The sequence below is a fragment of the Zea mays genome, chromosome 4, assembly GCF_902167145.1.
Source record: "Zea mays cultivar B73 chromosome 4, Zm-B73-REFERENCE-NAM-5.0, whole genome shotgun sequence".
Classification (NCBI taxonomy): domain Eukaryota; kingdom Viridiplantae; phylum Streptophyta; class Magnoliopsida; order Poales; family Poaceae; genus Zea; species Zea mays.
Genome location: NC_050099.1, coordinates 232,168,538 through 232,180,226, shown reverse-complemented (window position 1 = coordinate 232,180,226; position 11,689 = coordinate 232,168,538). Strand labels below are relative to the sequence as shown.

Below are 11,689 nucleotides of genomic sequence, written 5' to 3'. Positions count from 1 at the left end.
AGAGTTCTGTCTTACGGTGGAAGCTTCTCAATTTCAAAACATATTTTCGTACCGATAATATACTATGCGGCGCTTTATCAACAACAGTTACACACAACAAAACAGACAATGTAATTAATATTGACAATTCGAATTTATTAATTTAAAAATTAATAAATACATTTTTTACGCATCATTTGTATAGCGTGAAATGGGAAGAAAACAACGAAAAATAAAAAAAATGGAAAAAGAGAATCTGTTAACACTGTAGCTATAGGAGACCGAATTTAGGGGACGCTGCTGGAGACTGAGAATATATAGAGGACAAAATCTTTTAAAGTGTTCTGTAAATGACAGAGAATATAACGAAATTTAGGGACGCTGCTGGAGACAGTCTTAGCTCTTGCATTCAAACATCCTTGTGGACGAGCCATTGGCAATTTTGCCACTATCATTTGTGGGCTTCGCCAGTATGCCATCGGACCCACAAATCATAGACACGGATGGTCCCATCAGTCATAAACACGGGATGACATAATAACAGGCAGCCAAATTTGAGAGTGGCAAAATAGCAAATTTACGGATTTGTGATTTGAGGGTAGATATAGGTTGGAACCAGACTCTGACACCGACTACGGAGCCAATCCCTCCTGCTGGTTCGATCCAAACCCTACCAAATCGATGGCCGACGGCGGCAACTGCGGGCCGGGCGGCGGCAATGCATCGGCGCCGGTGTGCAGTTTCGTGAGGAAACCACCCAAGAACATCCGGAAGCGCCCCGCCGCGCCCGCGGGGTCTGATGACGACGACGACGGCGGCGGCGGCGCCCTCGCCGCCGCGCGCTCCAAGAAGGGGCCACCGTCCTCAACCGCTGGCAAGCTCGTTTTCTCCACCGCAGGTGCTTCCTCCGAGGCGCCGCGGTTCCAGTACGAATCGTCCCGGACGATCCAGTCCACGGACACCCGCGCAACTGCCACGCTCGAGACGGAGACGGAGTTTGACCGCGACGCGCGCTCCATCCGCGAGAGACAGCTCAAGCAGGCCGAGGAGTCCCTCAAGAAGAACCCCTCCGCTGTTGCTGCTTCCGCCTCCGCCTCCACCGCTGGAGAGGTGTACAAGGGGATCCACGGCTACACGGACTACAAGGCTGGGTTCCGACGGGAGCACACGGTATCTAGCGAGAAGGCCGGCGGTTCGCATGGTCCGCTCCGGGCGTCCGCGCACATTCGCCTCTCCCAGCGGTTTGACTACCAGCCCGACATCTGCAAGGACTACAAGGAGACGGGGTACTGTGGTTACGGCGATTCCTGCAAATTCATGCACGACCGAGGGGATTACAAATCCGGGTGGCAGCTCGAGAAGGAATATGAGGAGGCTGAGAAGGCCCGCAAGCGACGAATTGCCATGGGTGGTGGTGGTGAGAGTGATGATGAGGCAGCAGATGACGAGGATGAGGAGGAGGCGCTGCCCTTTGCCTGCTTCATTTGTCGGGAGCCATTCGTTGATCCAGTGGTCACCAAATGCAAGCACTACTTTTGTGAACATTGCGCTTTGAAGGTACGGATCACTTCTTGTATGCTTTCCATCTGTAGAAGATCTAGCCCCATGATTCTGGACAAAATAACCTTTTGAGACTGAACATTTAGTTGAACTGAAACTGAATTTACTTGAGACAATAGTCAATAGGAGATGTTCGGGTTTGGTGGAAGGATTGCACGAGTATATGAATTACTTTTACAAATTTAGGCAACTTTCAAGAAGACAATGAAGATAAATCTTTTATAATGTATAATCTGCTTCATCATCAAACCACACTCTATGGATTGATCATTGCTATTTGGTGTACTGGGTGTTTCACCAAATAGCACCCTTGCTTCTTCACACTTCTCGACATGATTCCAGCAAGTTGCGCTCCTGCCAGATTGAACTTTCGGAACCATATTTGTCAATTCTATTCTCGATGTAATTCCGATTTTCCTCTTGGAACAGAACATCAGTACCAGTCCATTCCAGTGTTATATGAATTTACAAATTAGTGAACATTTATATGCACTACTGAACATTTAGAAGGATGCTGGTGCAATCGTGAGAAGCCTTTCCACTGAGCTAAAGGTCCTGGGTTCACAGTTTCTCTGCAAAAAATGCAGGGGTAAGACTTGCCTCGATTATTCCTTCCCCAAATCCCACTCATTTGGGAGCCCCTTGCACTGGGTCTGTTTTTTATTTCTTATATGCACTAGTGAGCCTTTTGCGTTATGAATTGTAGTCCAGGGCCTGACCCTTGCCACCAACATGGGCCCAGTAGGTAGCATTCTAGCAGGTCCATCAAGCAGACATGCAAAAGCAACCATAGATGCAAGAAGCTAATAAAGCATCGATCCTTTCCCTGTTGCCTTATCCACCAGTTCATTGTACCCAGATAAACAGCTGAGGCTGTGCCACCGCCGCAGGAGTGACTGCTGCTCAGCTTCTGTTCCACGTGCCAATGTTTGGCTGGATGCACTGTCTGTCTTCTATCCCATCACACCATTCTTTGCTTTCAATGTCTATACCACGAAATCTCGTTGATGCCAATGCCTTGATGTAGCTCGGTGATACTGGGTGATGTCTCTTTTATGCCAGTTTATGTGGCAGAACAAGATATACTGCATGTTTTGTTTGCTATTGGAATGGAATTGATAAGATTGAATTATTGCCCTTTGTATGGGATTTTTTCCCTCCCTACTTTTCATGACTATTACTTCATGCAGATGGAAGTCTCTGTATGCATAGTTCTTAAGGCGGTAAGGCGAGACAAGGCGTTGGGCCATCGCCTGGACGCCTAGGCGACGCCTAGGCGCTTACTAAGGCGAGCAAGGCGACGCCTTACCAATTAAACAAAAGACAGAACAACAACATATATGAGGAAGAAAAAGAAAAAGGGAGAAAGAAAAAAAGAAGGAAGGGGTAGAAGGAGATGGCCCAGCCCACCAGGCAGGCAGGCAGCCCATATATCCTCCGGTTAGGGTTGCTGAGTTGCTCCCATCTCACTGTCGCCGCTCGTCCACAACCATGCATCGCTGCTCCTGCTCCCCCAAGCTCGGCGGCGCTCCCCTGAGTCTCAGCGGCGGCGCTTCCCCGAGCTCTGCACCGCCGCTCCCCCGAGTTCTGCGCCGCCGCTCGCCCGAGCTCGGCACTCCCTGCGCCGCCGCTCCCCCGAGCTCGGCACTCTCTGCGCCGCCGCTCCCTCGATCCCGCTCCCCAAAGTCGTCTCTGCTAGGCTTCTTCCCCCTCCCCTCTTGCTGACTCTTGGCTAGGCGACGGGGACGCCTAGACTTTTTGGCCGCCTGGACGCCTAGGCGTCGCCTAGGCGACGCCTAGGCGACGCCTTTGAAACCATGTCTGTATGACAAACTCTGCTTCTTTAATTCCAGAGAACAAGGATAGCACGAATCTAGAAACATGTCCCTTAGTAAATGAAATGTAAGCAGCTTTATCAACTTAAAAATAAATTGCCTAGAGATGTGGATCTCTTTGTTCTGCTGATTCTCTTACTGTGGTCCTTCTGAACACAAGTAGGAATCCTATTTCAGAGGAGCACCTTTATTAGACCAACCTACATGAGATTCCACTTTCTGCACTCAAGGGACACATTTTTGAACTCCGGGAGGTGGTGGATCTTCATTATTTTCATGGGTCCAGTGATCAGTCCAGAAGCAGTTTAACTTCGTTGTTCTCATGTTCAGGGGTATCAAGTCGTCTGATTAATCACAATTACTGTCTTGTGTGGGTTCACTTGCTTTCCAGCTGCTGCTGCCACCGAAGCTTGTGGGCTGGTTCACATCCCTGCCCTGCCCAGAACCTGATCCCTTCCACTGATTTCCATTGGCTCCCGTTGCTGCCTGGTGCCTGCATGCCTCTGTTGGGTGCAACCATTGCCAGAGGCCGGATCCTGTCCCACAGGCCACAAGCAGTACCAGATTCTACCGCTGCCCATCGGGTTCCTTCTTCCAACCTGAAAATGAGCTCCTCCACTGATTCTAGCTCTGCTGTTGCTGCTCTAGCTCTACTGCTCCTGTTGTTCTTGCCTCATGCTCTGCTGCTGCTTTCTGCTTAGCACTTGCATACACAAGAATCTGTGCCCCAGTACTTTTTGTTAAAGTGTATAAATTGCCTAGAGATGTGGATCTCTTTGTTCTGCTGATTCTCTTACTGTGGTCCTTCTGAACACAAGTAGGAATCCTATTTCATCGGAGGAGCACCTTTATTAGACCAACCTACATGAGATTCCACTTTCTGCACTCAAGGGACACATTTTTGAACTCCGGGAGGTGGTGGATCTTCATTATTTTCATGAGTCCAGTGATCAGTCCAGAAGCAGTTTAACTTCGTTGTTCTCATGTTCAGGGGTATCAAGTCGTCTGATTAATCACAATTACTGTCTTGTATGGGTTCACTTGCTTTCCAGCTGCTCCTGCCACCGAAGCTTGTGGGCTGGTTCACATCCCTGCCCTGCCCAGAACCTGATCCCTTCCACTGATTTCCATTGGCTCCCGTTGCTGCCTGGTGCCTGCATGCCTCTGCTGGGTGCAACCATTGCCAGAGGCCGGATCCTGTCCCACAGGCCACAAGCAGTACCAGATTCTACCGCTGTCCATCGGGTTCCTTCTTCCAACCTGAAAATGAGCTCCTCCACTGATTCTAGCTCTGCTGTTGCTGCTCTAGCTCTACTGCTCCTGTTGTTCTTGCCTCATGCTCTGCTGCTGCTTTCTGCTTAGCACTTGCATACCCAAGAATCTGTGCCCCAGTACTTTTTGTTAAAGTGTATAAGTGGATTGCCTACCTTCTCTCAACAGTTTAAGCTGATAGAAAGAGGTGGACAATTCACTTATATTATATTATAACACTTCCCCTCACATCGATGATCTCTTAGTTCTCAGACATGGAATAAAATCGAGCAACAATTATTTTATTTAATTGCATTAACCAGGATTCGAACTCGAGACCTCTAGCTCTGATACTATGTTAAGATGCATGCACCAGTCAGTTCAACCCAAAAGCTTGCTGATAGTAAGTGGTGGCCAATTTACTAGATTATATTCCAACACTCCCCTCACGCCAAGCCTCTCTCAGGTCTCAGATGTGGAATATGAGTTAGGAACAATTATTTTATTTAATTGCGGTAACCAGGTTTCGAACTTGAGATCTCTGGCTCTGATACCATATTAAGTTGCATGCCATCAAACAGTCAAACCCAAAAGCTTAAGCTGATAGAAAGAGCTAGATAATTCACTTATATTGTATTCTAGCACTTTTATACTCTTGCTACTTGCTTTGTAGTATATACTATATAGTACATCATTTCTGGAATATACAGGATGTCTATATGGATGACTAGGACCAACTGGCCAAACAGGCTGGTCGACAGCCAACTCTGATTAGTCACCTGGTTGGTCCCAAGAATCTAGGCCGACTAGATGATTTCATGATTTGATAACATTGCTCATGATAAGCAATTTTTCCTAGTCTCGGATAATGCCTCATACACTGTTTTGGGTATGGAAGGAGCAGTGATCTGTTTTCGAAAGGAAGGTTACATATGTAACCTCTTTTCATTGCAGATGGGTAGAATGACTTATAGTTTACAAGCAAAGGCTGGCTGGCTGGACTAGACAACAATGCAAGTCTCGAGATCTTTTGGGTCACCTTTCCCTTAAGATAGATCCAATTAGCTTTGCAAGAAGCCACTGCTAATAATCTTAACCTGTCAATTGACAAGTAAAATCCATCCATCTGAATCAGAAGAGGCATAGGCAATCATGGCTACCATCTAAGGCCCTGTTCGTTTTTATCAAACCCATGGGGATTGAGAGGGATTGAATCCCCTACAAGTCAAAATCCCCCTCAATCCCCATGGATTAGGGACGAAACGAACAAAGCCTAAAGGTTGTCCACCTGTGCTCTGCCTCCAAGCCTCTTTCCTATGCATTTCTGCAGAATGATAAAGCCACATTTTACTCTCATTCTGATCATCGGATTAAAGGAATAGCCTTGCTGATTGAGATTTGCTGTTAAACCCACAAATCACATGTTCATAGGAACTCCAATTGTAACCATCTGGTGTCTCTGAAGTGCAGTCCGACTCAAATAACACTTCAAAATAGACATATTTGAATCATGCCTGAGTGATATTATTAGCCACCAAACAGAATAAGATATATGAACATTGAAGGAGGTATACATTTACAGAAACTTCAAACTTAATTTTGTTTTCACCATTAGGGTAGAAAAACCTTTGCTCATTAAGAACTTGCCTCCTCATCCTTTTGTCTTATATCAATTCTGCACAAAAAGCACATGGAAGTTTATTAAGATGCAGCTGTGTCTTTTACTCATAAATGCCAATTGAGCAGTTACACACCAATTGAAGAAAAAAAGATACCATACAGTACAAATAATTAAGGTTTGAATCTTATATAACTTGTGAAGGCTAAGTGCAGAAATCTTCATCGAGAGGGGGTGGTGGGTTGTACATTATGGGGGTGACAAATACATTGTGGATTGTAATTAGATTGAGATGTACCATAGTATGTATTTTGTTGGTGATGCGAAACAATTTGGATTTGTTTGTTTTTTATTTATTTTAGAGAGCAGAACTATTTGCTTATAGAATTTGTATTGAGGTTATTGTCAATTTAGTTTCCAGGGCATCCAAGTACAATGATGGTGGAATAGGCATGCCAGGTTTAGTGCGATTCAGTTTTTAGAGAACGGAGTTATTTTAAAGCTCTATGGAGTGGGACTGTGATAAGTAATTTGCAAACCTTATTGTCGGAGAGGGAATTCTCCGACCGTGTGGCGGAACGCACCCGCCCTAAATCCTAAGATAAGGAGGGGCCTAAGCGTTTTGCCTGCTAGCTAGATGAACGATGAACACAAGAACACACAAAGGTTTAGAGTGATTCGGGCCGCCGGAGCGTAATACCCTACTCCACTGTGTGCTGTATTGAGTTTGAGAGCTTGTATGAACTTGTGAGTCTGAGTGTCTGAGTGAGCTTGAGCGTCTAAGTTGGATCTGCCTTGTAACGGTCGTGTGCCCTCCCTTTTATAGCTCAAGGGGGGCACGTACAAGGGTGCTGAGTCCCGACACGTGGGCCTAGGGGCAAAACGGTGGGAATACACTATAGAAGTATCTCATGCCAGTAACGGCTGGGCCATCTTCCGGCGCCATAATGTCCGTAGTCCATATAGTATTGATATGTCGCGGCTGCCTCCTCGGTAACGCGCGAGTCATGATGAGCATAGTGTACGCCGCAGCATGGGCGTACTGCCTGCCAACGGAATGGACAGGCACGCCGCCTGCAAGACGGCCTGGTTGCCGCCCGTCAGCGGAGCGGACAGGGCACATTAAATGCTGAGGCGGCACATCGCCTGCCAGTGGAATGGACAGGGCTCATTAAATGCCGAGGCGGCACATCACCTGCCAGCGGAATGGACAGGCGGCGCGCCTTATCCGCAATAAATGCAGAGTCCGCGCGGCCCAGAGGCCTTACGTCAGGCTCCGCCGGCTGGCTCACGTCACGGGCAGCGTGCCACGTGGCAACATCGGGGCTCCGCCTGAGCGGGGAGTAGAATCGTACGTGGTATGGTCCGGATATGTGTCAGCTCCGGACCCCTTCCTGGCCTTGATTAAGGCCTGTGTATTCTTTGTCTCGGAATCCCGGGACCCTGCTGCGAGTGGCCCGGACCCCACACAAAGGGGTTCGGGACCCGTCCCAGGGGTCCGGTTTGTACCCGTGGAGGTCCTGGACCTTGCTCGGAGGTCCGGTCCGTATACGCAGGGGTCCGGCACTTTCCCATGGGGGTCCGGACCCACTGTTGATACCTTGGAGGATATTGTCTTCTCTGGCCACATGGCGGCCCTGGAGCCGTACACGTGGTGGGGTCGGGTGCTGTTCACCACGCGTCTAGAGATAGCCGCGTGGGCACCGCGTCTTCATGCTGTAGTAAGGGGTACCCTTGTTTCAGGGGTACCCTTTTTGTGCATAATTTAGGAAATCTTGAATTTACATGCTTTTAGTCTGGAACCATTTCTTAACCGCCTAGTTCAGTGGACTACATGTTGTGTGGCAAACTGTCAATAAAACTTGTTGGCAGAAGATAAATGAACCAAAAACCATAGATGCCTTTGATGTTACTGAACAAAACAAGTCACGAGCCTCGTTGAACCCCAATTTTTGGAGGTTAGAGTAGAAATGAAGATTAAGGATATAAAATCACAGGTTGAGAATTCCGTATTGTAGTAGTGCAGATTAGAGTTGAGAGTTTGGACTCTTCCGGAAAGATTTTCTTTATCGAGAGTTCCAGATCCCTTTTGCAAACTGTAATGTGAAATATTTAGCTGTCGATTATGATTTCTTTTTTGCTTTGGTTGAATGCTAGTTCCGATCTCAAATCGTTGCGCGTTCTTGAGATGAGATTGACTTGTATATTTGTACATATATGGTATTTTATCATGTTCTCTGTGGTAGACCAAATTCTAACAAATTTTTTCTTGAATAATTTCAGCACCACTCGAAGAACAAGAAGTGCTACGTCTGCAACAAACCGACGCTGGGCATCTTCAACGCTGCACAGGAGATCCGCAAGAAGATGGCACAGGACAAGAAGCAGCAGCAGCAGGAGTAGGAGAGCTCAAAACACACCGTTGCTAATTTAGCTGTGTTGTACAACGATGATTGGTGCGATAACTAGAGTCCGGTATTTTTCGCCATCAGATAAAAGAGACCAAGTTTTGAACGATCACAATGAATGCATTCAGATCCAGTCACTAGATCCCTACCCCCAGACAGGCCATGGTGCCTGTTGGTTCCTGGCGATGGGCAAAGCTCCAAAGGTACAGTGCTAGACTGCCAATGTGTTTGTTTGTTGCAGGGCACCCGAAGCTCTTATCTTTGATACAGTAGTAGCAATCGTGTCGTGCAGTCTGACTTTGAGAATTCCCGCTAGGCTTTCGAGCGTGCTGGCCTTGGTGCCTCTGCTCACGCCTTTCCCCGTCTTGTTTGTGCTCCTCAAGTGCCTTTATTATCAGTCAAGGTGTTACCAACACTTGTTATATTATAGGCGTCCGTCTACACAATCTTTTCACTAAGCAGCTCGCCGTCTTGTTTGTGCTCTTCAAGTGCCTTTATCAAAAATAAAAATACGAGTTCATACAACAAGTGTTCCACAGATATGTTGGCGCCTTTTTGACCAAACACTAAAGATCCCTAGGTCGTCCTCGTAGTGAGTTCGGACCTTGTGAATGATTCCTAGGTTTTGCTCACAGATGGTCAAGACATAAGATAGTTATCCTGAAGATGAAACACCACCTCTATGATGGTCACCACCTATTTGGAACTAAACAACAACGAACCATAGAGTCTTCTCGTGATGAGCAATACCTTGGGTTCGGCTCTGCGAGGTGGACGGCGCGACGGGTCGTTGGGTCACCGGGTTGCCTGGCGGTGCTTGCTGCGGGGGCGGCTCAGGGCCGGACGGTCCGTGACCTGGCGACAAGAGCAACGCCTTTCCTGCGTGCTGTTCGGACGGCCCGTGCACTAGGCCGGACGGTCCGCGATGGCACAGGGTCTTCTCCTTGTAGGACCTAAATCCCACCCTTTGGGGGAGAGACCTTAGGGTGCTTTGGGTCAGCATGTTACTCAGGTTGTCCCCAGACGACGTAGAGTCGCCTAAACATTAAGAGATCAATTCTAAAAAGAGATCTTGATTGAACTAGACGAAGTAGATCTTGCCCCTCAGGAGGGGTACAGATCAAAGGGTCGTCCTGGGGTCGACAGGCCACCCCAGGATGGATCTAGACGACGTAGAGTCGAATAGGGTGGAGGTGGATATGCAGAAGGCTACAACTAGAACTACGCTACATCTACTCCTAGGGCAGGAAATGTAAATAAAGTAGATATGTTCAATTGGAATGTGTTTGAGGGTTCTCAATCGGCCGTACCCCTTTATATTTATAGGGGAGGAGGTCTGGACCTGTTCCTAGGAGATAGCCAACAATTCCCACATGATTAGATAGATAACCACCCACGAGATAAGGATAATCACTCGAGTTAATCTAATCACGGGGCACACGGACTGTCCGGGCCCATGGGCCGGACCGTCCGCCACTTTTGATGCTCAACATATGCCCCTTGCCTTTTGGTGGAGCTTGGCGAACCAAAAGCACCAGCGCACTTCGGAAACAATAGATCTCATGAGTTATTTTGTTCCCAAAGTAAAAACTTAGCTCGATGCAAGTCATCGGCTCGTGTGATCATATAATATAAATATTTGATATACAGAGGCCATTTTGGATTGCATCTTTTTCGGCCATGTCTATCTGATCAACATGCCAATTGGCAAAACTTGTGGTGTCGCCCAACCCGCATAAGCAAACAGATTGGACCAGTAATACAGATTCATCGTCGTACCAACCCACACTTGAGTAGGACAACACATCAGCGATGAATAAACTGGAAAGCACTATGACATCCAAAGAGGAGGATGGCCAGGCGATCTTGGTTGTACCACTTTTTGGGCCAGTTTAATCGGCTTTTACTTCCCTCTCCTTGATGACCTTCTAGTGGTGATCTACATTGAAGTGCGAGAGGTACCACTTTTCCGCCACCTTGCTTATCTGAGCCTGTTGTTGTTGTTGTTGTTGTTGTAATTCCTCGTCTAACCTTTTTATGTGGTCTTCTAATTTCTCATCCTCATCGGCTGACGTGTTAGTCCGCCTTGTGTTAATGTCTAGGACAACGTTGTTGTGATCTTTAGGATTGGCCATTGCGATCGATCTGATAGGTCTAATTTAATAGATCTAATCTAATGAATCGGATTTGATAGATCCGATTTTCTTCCCCAGCGGTGTCGCCAAAAAGTGTGTTGGCACCTTTTTGGACCAAACACTAAAGATCCCTAGGTCGTCCTCGTAGTGAGTTCGGACTTTAGGGATGATCTCTAAGTTTTGCCCATGGAGGGTCAAGACCTAAGATGGTTTTCCTGAAGATGGGACACCACTTCTATGATGGCCACCACCTATTTGTAACTAAACAGCAATGAACCCTAGGGCCTTCTCGTGATGAGCAATACCTTGGGTTCGACTCTGCGAGGTGGACGACGCGGCGGTCCGCGACGGGTCGCTGGGTCGCTGGGTTGCCTGGCGGTGCATGCTGCGGGGGCGCGGACGGTCCGCGGCTCTAGGCTGGACGGTCCGTGACCTGGTGACAAGAGCGACGACTTTCCTGCGTGTTGTCCAGACGGTCTGCGCTCTAAGCCGGACGGTTCGCGATGGCGCAGGGTCGTCTTCTTCTCCTCGTAGGATCTAGATCTCGCCCCTTGGGGGAGAGACCTTAGGGTGCTCCGGGTCAGCAAGTCACTCGAGGCGTCCCTAGACGACGTAGAGTCGCCTAGAAATTAAGAGATCAATTCGAGGAAGAGATTTTGATTGAAATAGATGAAATAGATCTTGCCCCTCAGGAGGGGTATAGATCATAGGGCTGTCCTGGGGTCGGCAGACCACCCCAGGACAGATCTAGATGACACAGAGTGGAATAGGGGTGGAGGTGGATATGTGGAAGGCTAGAACTAGAACTACGCTACATCTACTCCTAGGACATGAAAGGTAAATAAAGTAGATAGGTTTGATTGGAATGTGTTCGGGGTTTTTCAATCGCCCGTACCCCTTTAT

General features: G+C 47.8%; 1 protein-coding gene across 1 annotated transcript; it reads left to right on the top strand.

The window, feature by feature from the left end:
- Nucleotides 1-642: 642 nt before the first annotated feature.
- LOC100279943 (putative RING zinc finger domain superfamily protein) lies at nt 643-9,074 on the top strand. Its single transcript, NM_001152893.1, has 2 exons — nt 643-1,536; nt 8,527-9,074. Exons 1-2 carry the CDS (start codon nt 661-663, stop codon nt 8,644-8,646), a joined length of 996 nt encoding a protein of 331 aa, NP_001146365.1. The 5' UTR covers nt 643-660; the 3' UTR covers nt 8,647-9,074.
- The last annotated feature ends 2,615 nt before the right edge of the window (nt 9,075-11,689 follow it).

Excerpts from the sequence above, each read along its gene's own strand:
- LOC100279943 (NM_001152893.1), top strand. The coding sequence starts at position 661 with ATGGCCGACGGCGGCAACTGCGGGCCGGGCGGCGGCAATGCATCGGCG. Across the intron at positions 1,537-8,526 it reads GTGAACATTGCGCTTTGAAG|CACCACTCGAAGAACAAGAA; the intron begins GTACGGATCACT and ends GAATAATTTCAG.